Source organism: Lipophrys pholis (assembly GCF_963383615.2).
Source record: "Lipophrys pholis genome assembly, chromosome: 11".
Taxonomy (NCBI): Eukaryota; Metazoa; Chordata; class Actinopteri; order Blenniiformes; family Blenniidae; genus Lipophrys; species Lipophrys pholis.
Window position 1 is genome coordinate 19,635,753 of NC_137631.1, and position 15,709 is coordinate 19,651,461.

General features: G+C 44.3%; 1 protein-coding gene across 2 annotated transcripts in view; it reads left to right on the forward strand.

The window, feature by feature from the left end:
• The window catches only part of roraa (RAR-related orphan receptor A, paralog a), a 183,731-nt gene that overhangs the window by 166,110 nt on the left and 1,912 nt on the right, over positions 1-15,709 (forward strand). For both annotated transcript variants that reach the window (XM_080474700.1, XM_080474701.1), the window contains 8 exons: positions 6,336-6,421; positions 8,065-8,206; positions 11,307-11,702; positions 12,338-12,459; positions 12,562-12,694; positions 13,926-14,033; positions 15,001-15,111; positions 15,323-15,435. In XM_080474700.1, the coding sequence (XP_080330826.1) occupies positions 6,336-6,421; positions 8,065-8,206; positions 11,307-11,702; positions 12,338-12,459; positions 12,562-12,694; positions 13,926-14,033; positions 15,001-15,111; positions 15,323-15,435 (1,211 nt within the window). The remainder of the gene's footprint in view (positions 1-6,335; positions 6,422-8,064; positions 8,207-11,306; positions 11,703-12,337; positions 12,460-12,561; positions 12,695-13,925; positions 14,034-15,000; positions 15,112-15,322; positions 15,436-15,709) is intronic.

Sequence of the window (15,709 nt, forward strand, 5' to 3'; positions counted from 1 at the left end):
AGCAGCTCCGGCACCAGTCAATCAGTCGGCCCTTTGTGATTTCGGCCTCAGTGGTTTTCAGTTTTGGTGCATCCCAATGTCTTGCAGCAGTAAAACATACAATGCACAATCAGCTCTGACTCACATTTGCAATGCTAAAACATATTTCCATTTTTAAATGCATGTCATTATCATGCTGAATAGATTGCATTAGATTAGATTAAAAAAAAAATTTCAATGTACACAAACCAAATGATCTAAGTACTAATACAAAGCATGTAAATATTTGCGAAACATTTATTTATTTTTTTATGCAGCTCTCAGCTCTCTATGACTAACTAGGGCTGGTAGAATGCATAAGTGAGAGCTGTCTACAGATTGCGTTTTGCCATCAAAGTAAACAGTGTGAGCCGTTCTCCCAGGCGTACGCGAACACCCTCATGCGCACGCTCAGACACACAGAGGGGGCGTGCCCTCTGGTCTCCAACACCCGGGCCCAACTTCACTTGTCACTGTAGTAACAGACAAGAAGGGGATACTTGGGGGGGGGGGGGGGGGGGGGGGGGTGAGATGGATAGAGGGAGGCAAAGTGTGATGGGAAGAGAGATTTGAGCTCAGGTGGGGCAGAGGAGGGAGGGGAGAAGAGCACCGCACACATGCTACCCTTCATAGTGCTTGTCTGCTCGGTAAACCCGGGCTTTTGTTGTTTCCCCTAGAGTGCAGGGAAGCAGACTCCCAGTCAGGAAGCTCGTCAATCTTTGCCACAACAACACATAAATTAGTGCCCAAATTACTGTTGCGCTGGTGGAGAAAGAGACATGGAGAGAGATGTCTTGTGCAGAGGTTTGGGAATACATCTTCCCCTCTCCTGCCCCCCCCCCCCCCCCCCCCCCCCCAATAGAGGGTGTCAGAATGCACTTCAATAAAACAGTCAAGTAAATACAGGGAGAGACATGAAGAGAGAAGCACTGCTGTGTTGTACAGGCATCTGGAGTTGGGCAGTGTTGAAATATTAATAGACCTCACACACAAACAAACACAGAGATGTACGCATGAGTTGATCCATAAAGCAGCCCAGGGCAACAGTCCAGACCTGAGCTTTAGCAAAGTCACTGCACTGCTATGAAAGAATAATAGGGAGAGGCTTAAAGGGCCTTCTTCTTTTTTTCTTTTTTTTTGAAACGGAAATATCTCTTCAAATGTAGTTGGTCTCTTGTGAAGGGGGATCACAGCTTAGGCAGCTAAATGATTGGGTGGAATTAGAAAGACTCAGCATAGAGACATCAAAATGTGTCAATTATGTCTTTCCTGACTCTAATCCCTTTGGTCAGAATATGTTTTTTTTGATGACTTCAGTATATGTATATTTTGAATAGATGCTTCTTAAAGTGATGGCGTAGAGTTTCGGTCTGCAGGTGAATTTTCTACACCAGCCAGTCGTGTGCACTTTCTTTGTGCGCCACACCAGTAAATGCCATTACAGCAGCTCTATGGTAATATGCCAACAGCCTGCGATCCCTAAACAAATAACACATTTATACTATTCAGCCTGTGTTCCGTGCCATGACTGTCCTTTGCCGCTGACATTCAAATAACCTTTCTTCTGCTGCATAAATGGGAATAAAAAAGTATTGTGTTGTGTGACTTCACATGACAGTAGAGCCCCTGCAGATGAAAAGAGGCAGGATTGTGATTCCATCTCTTGTTAGGCTGTCGTCTCTTTACAGCTCGATCTGACTGTTATGGGTATCTGTATCGAGAAGACTCCGTTTATCAACTGACAGCCGATCTCCATCGCCAAATGGGAAGTTCATGTTGAAAAATAAATAGACACACGTGATGATGGAGGAACGTTGCTTAGTGCACATTTGCCTGGCTGTGTTCACTGCCTCTGGTGTTTGTCTGTTGCCCATGTGAAAAAGCTCTGTGAGAAAATGTGCTTTGTATGACTGTCCTGGGAGCTGCCATGTGATCCTGATGAGCTTTTGTTTTCTTTTGTTGCAAAAATTTTGGGGGGAATAGAATATATTAACACGGTTTGTCTGATAGAAGAATTGTTAATCTGCTCATAATGCCTGCGCCCCGTCCAGTTCCTTACATAATCTCTGACATGAGCCCACTGGCTTGCGTCACTCTGTCATTGACAGCTGTCAACACAACATGGCTGACACACACACACACACACACACACACACACACACACACACACACACACATACCCACTTACTCACAAAACCACATACAGACACATCAATGTAGTTTTTTTTTTTTTTCCTTCGTTCACCGGTTTTATTTCAGAATGATGTGCATTATAAATGAACCATTAAAAAAAGCTCTGGATATATAGAACAGTATCGAAGCCGTGATTGCAGATCTAATTTATAGTGCACATCTATCATGAATCATTGGGCTATGAGAAACTGATTTAATGGTCCAATCGAGTAATGGGTTAAGCTCTCAGCATTATGACGGTGGCCTGGGCATGGGTCTGTAATGTAAGGGATGATCTTAATCCTTTGACGTTATGTCAGTAGTGCAAGGGTTCAGTTGATACAGCCAGGAGATTGTGACTGGTGATTTTCCATGTTTGCACAAGCTAGAAGGCTTTTCAGTTTTATTTTCCTTTGTACATGTTATCTGCAGGCCACAATAAACAATATATGATTTTTTTTTTTTCTAAATGTCTGCGAATGAATGTGTCCAAAAAGTAAACAATTGTTCAGCTTTTTTTTCTTTATAAATCAGTTTACATAGTGTGACATATGTGTATATTTTTTTATGCCTCATTAATAATTTTTTTATGTCCTTGCATGAAGCCATGTGCTGTACATAATTGTGTTGTCTGGTTTGGTCTGGTCTGTGCTGTGCTGTCTGCATATTCAATGCATATGATGAAATACACTATAAAAGGGCCTCTGTGAGCTTTCACTTCTCAATTGCGAAATTGTCCTGGTAATGCACGTTCAGCATTCGTTCCCTGGATTTTGATTGTGCCGTGTTCAGGTTTAGCAGAGTGGTGGCCTCAGAGCTCTGGAGAAGATGGTGAAGGGCACTGGGTGAACATGCAGAGGCCTCACTGCCCCATTGTACATGCACTCTGAGTGACACGTCATCCCCTCAAAGGGCCTGCTAGTGTTGTGAATCAGTGTCCTTGAACTGCTCAGCCACAGACAGACAAAGAATGAGCTCTAACATTCGGCTTTGACTGTCTCCTCTCTGCCATGCCCATTATCCACGACACCCACGCCAGGCTGCAGTGCTGCACACAGGAAATCAGTCCTTAGCCGCCGTCCGACCCTTATGGTCATGTCCTCGGTGCGATTGTGCTGCGGTGTGATTCAAACATAATCTTGACGTCTCAGCAGGTGTCTTTGAAGTGGCCTGCGTTGCCGAGGCCATCTCGCAGTGCAGCGTGGAGCGGCAGGCTGCTGGGATGGGCTTTAGCATGGCTGCCTGTCTAACTGTGCCTGGCTTTGATGTCGTAAACAGAGCAGGCAGGGCTGGCTGGCAGGGAAGCGGGCAGGCAGGGAGGCAGAGAGGCAGTCAGGCAGGCGCGGTGAATGGGATCAGTGGCACTGCACTGGTCAAGCTCAAGCGAGCCAGCAGCTGCCTGTTTCACACCAAGAGGCAGTTAACTCCACAGCTCATGTCAATAGTTATTGACTGCCAGATTGGGAGTGCTTATAAGTGTAGGCCTTTTTGTTTGATTGAGTCCCCTGTGTGAATTCAGTTTAAATCATCCTCAGCATCTTAAGTGTTGCTTAGGGGCCCCATGACCAGTCACTTAAAGGGACAAATATTGACTTATGACTTAAGGGACTTCATGAGGTGTTTGATCTCCTTTTAAGTCGTTGCTCAGTGTTTATTCTCCTTGACCCTCGCCTATGTAAAGCTGCTCACGCCAGTGTGGGAATATTTTTATGTTCTGGAGGATGTCTTTTTTCATACATGGAACTGCAACGCCTGCCTCAGCTGGTCCACAGACAAACCCTTTTTACCGTTGAGTGCACTGAACATCCAGGGGCTTGTGCAGCGATGGAGTGAGTGAGCGGGTGAGACTGTGTGCACTTGGGTCCTTCCTGCCGTAGATAGGGCTTTGTGAGGCATGCTTGTGTGAATGTATGCCCTGCCCAGCCTGGCACCCCTGTGTCTCTACTCCCACTGCTTTCACCTGATGTGGCACAGCCTCTGTCAGGCCTGAGCAACCACTCAGCCAGCTTCGCTTCTTCAGGAGAGATGAAGGCATCTCAGAGCTTCGCTGTGGGGGTGGGGGGAAGCTAGCAGCAGTCTAAGCCTCGAGCTATCAGAGGCTGCAGCTCAGAGCCAAAGCCTGTGGGCTGGATAGGGTGGGTGGAAGCTTGGCTTAACTTGGCAAGACGACCACAACCACAGCCCTGCACTGCCACCCGATGGCTGGGGCCTGTCGCTGCAACCTTTAGGTTGCTAAAACCACAGCTAGTCATAATTACAGCACGCTTCAGTTGTTGTGAGTGCATGTCAGAACAAATTACGTAAGTAATGAGGCTGAAAATGCTAAAGGAGTCGAAGCACACTGCACTGCTAATGCTCATGCAGGGAGAACACAAAAACAAACAATGGAGTGCACTCATACAGAGATAGACCTAAATGAAATAACAAGCAACTGTGCACAGTAAGGAAAAGATTAATTATAAATTAACCCTCTCCGTTAGGTTGTCAAAGCCCGCCTCCTGCCTGGATTTCACTCTAATCCGGGCCGACGAGGTGTAGTGCCCTCTATTGTACGTGAGAAACGCAAATCGCAGGAGGTGTTGTCTGGAGGAGAATTAATTGTGCATGTTCCACCACTCCCTTTTGTTCATTTTGCCAAAATGTAGGCTAATTCCAAGTAAACATGGCTGGTAATGTTGACTCCAACAGTGCGAGGAGAACAGACAGAGATCCCTGAATGAGCAGAGTGTGGCTGTGGGGTTAGTGGATTAGAGGCTCTGTGTTAAGGGCCTCTCCGGGGCATGCCTCAGGGACAAGGACATTATCCACATGACACATTACAGGCTCTGAGGCAGCTGATTAAAAGGGGCAGGGATCTTTGGACTGAACCCCAACAAAAGTACTTTTGATGTGATCAAACCAGTTTTAAAGAGGCTGGTTGTTAAGGTGTATAAGGGATATTTAAGGCTTCCAGTCTTTGAAAGAGACCCGAGGCATTACACAGTTAGGCCTGGTTACAGGGGGAGAGGCTGATGTAACCCTGTGACACTATGAATGTGCCACCGCTTTTTAGACTTGCTAATTCCCCCTGCTTTCTGATTGGTGGGCTTTGCGGTGGGTTGGAAAAGAGAGAAAAAAATTGCATCGTGAGAAAATATCCCGCGGTGATCTTTCCTCGATTTAGATCAGATAGTGGCGTTTGTCTGGAGCTGGAGTGCACGGTTGGGATGTCGGGACCTAGATGTTAAAGATGTGGAGGAGGGCTACGAGATAGAGATCTCTGGAGGGAGGGATTCAGGGGTGGGGGTGGCGGCGGCGGTGGAGAGGGATGCAGCATCAGTGGCTGCAGTGATAAAGCTGGGAACAGCGGGACGAGCTGGGAGTTCTGCGTCTCTGATGTCTGTGTGTTCTGTCTGTTCTGTTGTGTTGCCCTGTGGTCTACTCCTGAGGAGAAGGCCAACGATGGATGAGGCCTGTCCTCTCTGTGCTTTTGTCCTCCGTGGCAGGAGAATCAGAGGGCCCGTCAACAGCACAACACCACAGTCAAACTGCAACTGAACCCTTTTTTTCTGTGGTACATCCAAAGGTGCTCTCACAGTCACTGCCATAGCCCCTTCGAGTGCAGCGGGCATGTTATGATTCATTGTGGCCGCAGTGGATTTACTCCTGGGGTTTTTCATGGTTTTTAAAATTTAAGAGGCTTCATGAAGGGAAGTTTTCCAACTGGGAATACGTTTCCTCATGTAGCTAAGTGAGTCTTTGTCGCAGTGCAAGATTTGTATTACTACTACTGTGGTATATTAGAGTTTTCTTCATAGAGGAGTTTTCTTTCTTATGTAAGTAGTGTTTAAGAAGCAAACTGACACTGTGTTTACATTGACTGCCTGTGAGGACTTAAAATGGCCTCCTTCCCTCCACACACGTGCATGAGCACTCACACACACGCGCACACCACACCACACACACACAAAACTCTGTAAATATTCAGCTAATGCTCAGTGGATGTGAGGATTTAAAAGCCACCGGATGAGATGTTTTTAGAAGCACAGTGCTCTTTCATGTACCAACATGGATCCATGGTGAGGATGTTGTACAGTGACTTGTGACAGCAAAATGTTGATTTTTCTTCTTTTTTTTTACCTTTCATTTTCTTTTCTTCTCCGCAGCTCAAATCGAAATAATTCCCTGCAAGATCTGTGGAGACAAATCATCAGGCATCCATTACGGCGTGATAACATGTGAAGGCTGTAAGGTAAGCATAAAGGGAACTGAACTTGTTTGTATCATGGGAGGTAGTGTGTGTGTGTGTGTGTGTGTGTGTGTGTGTGTGTGTGTGTGTGTGTGTGTGTGTGTGTGTGTGTGTGTGTGTGTGTGTGTGTGTGTGTGTGTGTGTGTGTGTGTGTGTGTGTGTGTGTGTGTGTGTGTGAGGGACAGAAGAGCTGAGAGGGAAAAGACGGGAGGAAACTGAGGAAGTAAAAGAAAGTTGCTTGCTCGGGGAAAAAAAAAACATTTGAAAATGTTGCTGAAGTTTTACGACAATTTGGAGAGGGGCTGTGTAAACACACAGCGTGATCATTAAAGTGGTCAAGCATCACAGCAGACATCACAGAAAGCCACAATTAGTAGGACAAAGTCATTCCTCTGCCTTGCCTTGCCGTTCCCTTGCAGGGACCTGTCTTTTTGCAGGTTTTTTTTTTTTTTTTATATATTTTTTGTACTTCTGTTGCAGCCCGCTCTTCTTGAAATAAAATGATCAAAAGGAGAGTGCTTTGAATTATAGCAGATTGTTGGCTGTTTGCTTCAGTGTGTTGCTTCTATTGAAGCCACCTTTTGTACTGTTTCAAATGCACCAGCCATTCACAGTGAGGGGAATTTTGTGCTTAGAGTGTATTCTTGTCCCCATGCTTGTCACCAGGCACATCATTAGCATTCCTCAGCCAGCCTGCACCTTTGCTGTTCGCTCCAGTGTGTGTGTGTGTGTGTGTGTGTGTGTGTGTGTGTGTGTGTGTGTGTGTGTGTGTGTGTGTGTGTGTGTGTGTGTGTGTGTGTGTGTGTGTGTGTGTGTGTGTGTGTGTGTGTGTGTGTGTGTGTAGAAGAGAGCGAGAGGTTCCTTTCACTGTGCTCTTCTCCCTCACACAGGAGCTGGAAGGGGCGAAACACTAAAGAATAAACTGCTGAAATCTATCTTTAATGATTGCTAATTAGTCCAGGCAGAGAGGCCTTTAATGATATGTGAGAGCACAAAAGTTTGGACCATAAATCATAGCATTATTAAAGAGTGCTGCTTGTCACTGGCAGTTTTAGTCTGTTTCCATAATGGCTTCCATTATAAAGCAACTTGGCAGCTGTCAGCTGTTTTCTTGTAATTAAACAGCCAATGAGCAGCTAATTAAGACATATGTGTATGGAGCAGTAGAGTGGGGCATGTTAATGATGTGCTGGAATCAATTCATTAAGCCAAAGGATGAGAAATCCTGTCTGTGTGCGTTCACGATCCTTTAGCACTGCACACGCCAGGACTGCGTTAATCAACTCTAATAACCCCACTGAAGAAAAATACCATCCACTGTTATCATACCTACCCAAACACACCATCCCTGTGCTGCACACACACTGGCGATGTAATGCACTCTTTAACTACCAGACATTATAGCAGTACAGCCAGGAAAATGTTATCACAGTAGTTTAATTATGTGTACGTTAAGCAGCAGCAGGACCTTTTTCTCTTTTTCTTTTTTAAATTGCCACTAGATTTATTTTAAATCACTGGCTTGTTCTGTTTGTAGCAAAGCACAATGAAGACACAAATTGGTCCCTTATTTGCACAGCATGTTTCCACCCACAGAGGTTCATCCATTAACCCCCAGGGTGTTTCCACACCTCTTTCCCGCGCAGGGCTTCTTCAGGAGGAGTCAGCAGAGCAATGCGGCGTACTCCTGTCCCCGTCAGAAGAACTGCTTGATCGACCGCACCAGCCGCAACCGCTGCCAGCACTGCCGGCTGCAGAAGTGCCTGGCAGTGGGCATGTCACGAGACGGTAAGTGCTTTATGGAAGAGGAGAAACAAGTGGGTGGGTCCAGCAGTGTGGCGTGGTGAGTGGTGAGAGGTGAAGAGCACAGGTTCAGGCCCCTGTGTGGGCAATAATCTGCTCTGCTGAAGTGTCTTCGGATCGAAGCTTCAGTGTTGCTGCTGTGCACAGTGAGCTCCATGGAAATGCCACTATTTCTTGCAATAATCTGCTCGTAATTTATTATCAATCTGTTATATCGCTTTTTTCACCTCACGGTCAGGCAGCGCTAAACACGGGCGAAGGCAGGCTAACTGATAACTGTCGTGAAATTAAAAAAAAAAAAGAGGAAAGAAAGAAAAAATTCCTGACGTTTCAGTGAGCTCGTGAAAATGGTTGAAGAGCTGCTGTCTCTCTCTACGTGCTCCTCCCAGAACTGACTCCTAATAATTTTTTATGCTTTTGTGGCTCTAAATAAGCATGAATTATACTTTACATTCAGCCTTGCGCTTTGTTGCTGCTTCTATTCATTGTCATCAGTTCAAAGATCAGCTTATTTCAAGGAGAGGTGCTTTTTAGTCTCCGGCATGAAGACTGGAAAACAGGAGCATGAAGTTGTTGCAGTTGAACAAATTCCACTTTAATAATGACTGATTAAATTACACAGAACAAAGTAATGTGTGCAAAACCATTTGATCTGCAGCTAACTTCGGCTGAGGTAACTTCAGCTGAGCTTAATGATTGAATCAGTCATCAGACTGAACAACAGGGAGCTCAACTCATTTGTCACAGCAACCAAATGCTCATTATTTAAAATTCCATATTATAGTAACTTCACTACTTTTTATAAAAGTAATTCTTATTCAAATACACATTTTCAATAACTGGCACAGCAATTATGTCATTTTGAAATTTATATTTCAGGAGAAGAACTTATTAGAACCCAGTCTTGTTTATATATTCTATTTATTTTTGTTGTCTTGAACCCGGGTGATTATGTTGAAATGCCACTATTTTCTGTTGGACACAAACAACCTCTCCCACAAACTCTCAACATGAACAGATGCTAAGATGTGGGTCTGTGCTTGCTGTTTGCCAGTGGTGGGCCAGCGCTTTCTTCTGCGGGCCTAATTTGTTGCTGTGATAGAAACGAGGTTTGATGAAATAGGTGGTTGTTAGAGGTTGTCATTAGTGCCGCTGCAGCTGAGCTGCAGTAATGGGAGCACACAGGTGGGGATGTATACAGGAGGGGCCCCTGCTGTGCCAGGCTGGTCCAGACTAGACTGGGCTGAGGAGATGCTATCAGAAAAGACCAGATCTCTGATATTTTCCAGTTTAAAAAAAAATATATAGGCCAATGTGCACACCGACAAGTAGAAACCTGAATACGCACAGAGCCTGGCACATCTTCGTACTCGCATGGACACATAATCGTGACTAAATTAACTCCAAAGTGCATGCTTTGCAGTAGATAGTCTCCTCTGCACATACAGACATGCACACACTTTATATATACACACACGCGCAGGACAGACGAAGGTGACTCTTACCTTCACTGAACACACCAGAGCCCATCTGCCCGCACTCTCTTCTGTGTCGCTCACTTTCCACCGTGCATAGACACACACACACACACACACACACACAGTGGCCGGCTGACTCACTGCCAGGCCCCCAGAACGGCAGCCAAGGAGTCTCATTCGCAGCAGCAGTGTTTAGTCTGGAAACCTTGAAACAGGAGGCAGCAACTTAGCCTGGCTCATGTTTGAGGGGCTGATCAGCTCTTTGCTAATTCCAGTTTTTGACTTTGTACTTGTGACGCTGCTCATTTTCGAGTCATTATTAGAATTCCTGATGTCTCCTCAAATGTGAGAATTATTTTACAATAATGTATCACTCATACTGTTCTTACATTATTCTGCAGGTGGTTTGTGATGTAACTTGAGTCTGTCATGTTATGTTTTGTCAAAATATTGACATGGGGCTACGAGATATTATACACAGTAATACACCGAAGGGTGGTGTAGTAGGTCGTGTCTACCAGTGTCTTCACCTGCTCTCTATTAATTACCATGCTTCTTAAGAAATGTTATCATATTGTAGTTGTTTATCACAGGATTTGGAGTAAATATTTCTTGAATATCCAGATTTAAGTGAGTCTTCCATTTTGTCAATGTCTTTTGTTTTTGTTTAAAAACAAATGGAAGACTTACAAAGACTCTCTTAATGTAATCGTTTGCTTTAAACAATAATTTTTAATTTTGTCTTTTTCCTTCTTTTTTTTTTTTACACATTATAATTGTCATGTGCTTCTGAGTTTACTCTCTCTGTTGTCGTCTTATGTCAGAGATGTCAAGATGAGGAATCAAAATAGGAATTCAGATCATCAGTCTGTTGTCAGTGTGATCCTCTTGGTATTTTTTAGAGATAACGGTCAGTGTCCTTATAGAGTCAGGAAAGGAGAGCCAAATTTAGAAAATAACGTCTTGTTCTTTTGAGGAAGCAGGTTAAACAATCAGAGTGTTTATAATTTCACTAGTCAAACTCATGATTGTCATGGAATTATACCTTTTTTTGGACCAAATCCTATCATTAAACGACCATTAAACAATTAATTAAATAGTTGTTATATGAAATTGTTAAAAAAATAAATGTATACAATGATAAAATGCTTTTTTTCCATAACTTAATTCAAACTGTGATACCTACATATATTTCACATTTATTATACATAAACTGAACTATATCAAGCCTTTTCAAATTATTTAAATTTCATCTTATAAATACAAACAAATCTAAAATACTGCATGTCAACGTATCAGAGTATTTCTTAGGGTCAGATTTCTTTTCCGATTCAAATAGAGGCCATAATTATAACATATAACATTTTTAAGAATCATAGAAATAGTTGGTATGTTGTGACTGTAAAAATAACAAGTCAATGGATATTTCTGTGATATACCTTTTCTCTTAGTTAGCTGTACATGTGTGTGTTTTAAAAGCTTTATAAAGTAAGTGATTCCACCGTTGGTCATTTTCTTGGTCAACTTGAAGAAGCCTCTGGATGATGTGTTAAGTTTTAAATGGTTTCAGCAGAGTCTGACTCTTGTTTTATCTTTGCGAATCACAGCGGTGAAGTTCGGCCGAATGTCGAAGAAGCAGCGAGACAGCCTGTACGCCGAGGTCCAGAAGCACCGGCTGCAGCAGCAGCAGCGTGACCACCAACAACAGCCCGGGGAGGCGGAGCCGCTCACACCAAGCTATGGCCTCTCGGCCAACGGCCTCACGGAGCTCCACGACGACCTCAGCGGATACATGGACGGTCACACCCCTGACGGCAGCAAACCGGACTCGGCGGTCAGCAGCTTTTACCTGGACATCCAGCCTTCTCCTGACCAGTCGGGCCTGGACATCAACGGCATCAAGCCGGAGCCCATCTGCGACTTTGCTCCAGGCTCTGGCTTCTTCCCCTACTGCTCCTTCACCAACGGAGAAACCTCCCCCACAGTGTCCATGGCTGAACTAGGTAAGAAGCCGGAGAGAGAGGAAGAGGCAAGAGGATAGACGGCAAAAATGGAGGAGGGGGAGAGAACAGCTCAACCGTGGGGCAAACGACACAAAGGTTGCTTAAAATAGCAGGAGGTTGGAGACTCATCTCCAACACTCATTAAAAGAGCCTCTTTTTTGTAATTAGTTTCCATTAATTAGGGCCAATCAGGATCCAGCAGGGCAGGCGTCGGGGGAAATCATTTTTTTAGGCTCCCCTGTGCCTAGGAACTCCTTTTAACAGATGTGTTTTCAAAACCATTTAAATTCTTATTCTCAATATTTCTCTCAGAGAAAAATGTGACCTTTGTTTCAGTGAGTAACATGGCGCCCCTCCTCCTTTCCATGCATTTGTGTCATAACTAGATTGGCTTTGCCTCAACCTTAAGCTAGGAGCTTCCTGCAGGCAGTAAAAGAAAATGTCAACAAGCCTTTTCCCAGTCAAAAAAAACCCACGCGTATCCGCCTCTCCTCCTTCTTGAAAGCTCAGTAAATAAATCTTCTTTTCCTGTGGCGTATTTCATCAGTGAGGTCTTCACTTTCACATAGCTGTGTTGGTAACAATCACATCTCCACTGTGATCTTCCTGGGTTTCTGACAATGCTTGTGTTTCAGAACACCTGGCCCAGAACATCTCAAAGTCACACATGGAGACATGTCAGTATCTGAGAGAGGAGCTGCAGCAGATGACCTGGCAGGCTTTTCTGCAGGAGGAGGTGGAGAGCTACCAGAGCAAGGTAACTTGACCACGACTGGGCCGTTGGAGCCCTCCGCAGCAGCTACAGTAATCAGAGCCGTTGTTTTTAAGATAACCCATTCTCTGTCCTCTCTGTGCTCAGCCCCGGGAAGTCATGTGGCAGCTGTGTGCTATCAAAATAACAGAGGCCATTCAGTATGTGGTGGAGTTTGCCAAGCGCATCGACGGCTTCATGGAGCTGTGTCAGAACGATCAGATAGTGCTGCTGAAAGCAGGTATGACAGCCTGTCAACATGGCCCGCTGCCGTCAAACTCACCCACCACTACCACCCCCCACCCCCGGCATTGTCACAAGGGCGTAGCTGACCTGACTACACAAAGCCCTCTTCTTCACACGCACAGACAGTGTCACCGAGAGGAGACCCCACCCCGCCTGTTTCCCCTCTCTGACTCTGCCTGTTTGCCTCTGTCCAGTACAAATACAGCCGAGAAGGACTCGGCATTAGATTAGTTGTATATTCCTGAGCTCCAATAACAACACTTAGAAATATCTGCTGCTATATACTAGCGCAGGTGCATCTTAGAATATATAAATACACTAGAAAAAGTATGTTGTTGTATTCCTATTTTATTCAATTTTTTTCATATATTTGGGCTTTATTACACATCAGCTTTTATGTTTCATTCTTTAGAATTTTAGCTTATAGGTCATGAAAATCAAAAAACACTAAATAGATTTCCTTTTTTTCAGCTGTTAAAAATTCTTACTGCACGACAGATTTAAATAAGATGAAGCTTTGAGTCTATGAGTGTAGAAAAAAAACCCCACCTGACATTCACTTCTTACTGATAGTCTCATTTTCTTTTTCGATGCACCGAAATCCATATAAATCTGCTGTGGCTGTGCATAAACTCAAATTTGAATTTATGCACAAACACACTGATACACACTTAAACACTTAACATGCAGCAAACAAACGCCTCTCCAGGGTCCCTCTCTGGGTTCTTTTTACATTGGCGCAACCAATGGGAATAATGAAATAAAGGATGAGATCCCTCGTCAGACATGACATTTTAAAACAGTAACATCTCCCTTAGAGGCAATCATGGCTTCTGTTACATTTTCTTGATCCTCTTATCCACTCCCACAGAGTGGTGCAAATTGTAGGATATAATAAATACCTATCTAGCTAAATAAAGGTTGAATGAATAAGCACTGTCACTGCTGAATGAAGTACATTTTTTATCTGGCATGTCGTTACAGAAGAATAGCCTTCTGTCGATGATATTTTCATCTGCAGAGGCGATTTATTTATTTTTTTCCCCCTCTGATGGCAGGCTTCTTTATTTCAAAGTGGCTGCGTTACTCATATTGTGGAAGATTAGCACAAAGCGCAATCATGTGTTTTGCACCCCCGACTGATGTGTAACTGTGAGGAAAGGAAGGAAGAAAAAAAAAAGCAACAAAGCTCAGATTCAGCATCTTGTTCCTGTCTGTCTCCACAGGCTCTTTGGAAGTTGTGTTTGTCAGAATGTGCCGTGCCTTTGACTCGCAAAACAACACAGTCTATTTTGATGGAAAATATGCCGGACCTGATGTGTTCAAGTCATTAGGTAAGTGGAGTCAGCTGTGTGTGTGTGTGTGTGTGTGTGTGTGTGTGTGTGTGTGTGTGTGTGTGTGTGTGTGTGTGTGTGTGTGTGTGTGTGTGTGTGTGTGTGTGTGTGTGTGTGTGTGTGTGTTTTACAGTGCCTTGCTCCCTTCCTTGGTGTAAAAGCCAAAATTAGAGTCTGCTGTTCTGTTCTGCACAATGCTGAATGCCTGGAAGTAAACACTGAGCGCTCATCCCTTCCTCACCTGGCATTGCTGTCTCTTCAACAGTTATTTATGGTAGAGCAGAGATGTTAGTGAGGATCTGCTGCATATGGCTCCTGTAACTGTGGAATAAATAAAGCCAGACGGAGTGTCTTTAGGGAGAGTGCTATCAAAACTATCATTGATAGTCTGACATAAAACATCCCAGGCAAAAGCAAATAGAGTTTGTGTTTGACTGCCGTGATAACACTGATATTTTCCACCATGGGTTTTCGTGCGCTTCCAGCCACATTGTGACAAAATAAATGTGTCTCATATTGACAGTAGAAATTCAGATTTGCTGATGTGAGCTTACCATTCCCCATTTTTGTTTGTGCATTTGTGAGGATGTGTCCCAATGTCCTGTTCAGAGTTCTGTGCTGTGGGGAGGCAGAGTGATGGGCTTCCCGAGCTCCGGTGGCATCCGCCTGTCTCCCTCTATTCCCGATAATTGATTTAACTAAAAGCCTCAATAGTGACCTCATTTTGGCTTGCATAACACCACCCAACTGCCAAAAGTGACTCGTCTGGGAGGCAAAACTCAGTAAAAGCATTGCCTGTTCTGCGTAAGATGCTCCCATGTGCTGTCAGCATGCCGCTCTTTTTCATTCCTTCCCCTTCCTCTCCCCTCCCCCATGTGTGCCTCTCTCCCAATAAAGATCAAGAGTGAATGTTGTTCTTTGGTCTTCCTCATCCTGAGCCCCCTCTCTCTGTCCTTTGCTGTGGCAGGTTGTGACGACTTGATCAGCTCCGTCTTCGAGTTTGGGAAAAACTTGTGTTCTATGCACCTGTCTGAGGATGAGATCGCCCTGTTCTCTGCCTTTGTGTTGATGTCTGCTGGTAGGTGTCATTCACAGTGCAAAGAAACACAGACAGACAGACATATATTCCCCACAACAATGAACACTGTTATCCTCCTGTTTTTCCAACAAAATTAATTTCTTTTTCTCGTGCTCGCTCTGCGTTCTTGCTTTAGTTATTTTTTATTTTTTTGATTAGCCTGTTTCTTTTTTGTGTGTGCTTAAAAACGCTGTGAATATTTACCCTCCAGATCGGTCATGGCTTCAGGAGAAGGTGAAGGTGGAGAAACTCCAGCAAAAGATACAACTGGCTCTCCAGCACGTCCTGCAGAAGAACCACAGAGAGGACGGAATTCTCACAAAGGTACAGTGCAGTGCATTACACACTCCCATCTATTATCCCTGAAAGTGGCTGTCTGCTTAGCATGTTGTACTCTTGTAGCGGCGTAATCTCCCACTGTTTAGGATCTTTATCCACAGGCCATAAACCATTTTCAGTGTATTAGATTAAATGAACACTGATTTCTTGTGAAGCATTCATAATACAACATGAAGCGCCCTTTTATCCTGAGAGAAGTGGCAATTCATCAATTGTACCAGCCCCCTAATATAAAGTGTCACGTTTTCCTTGTGCCTGA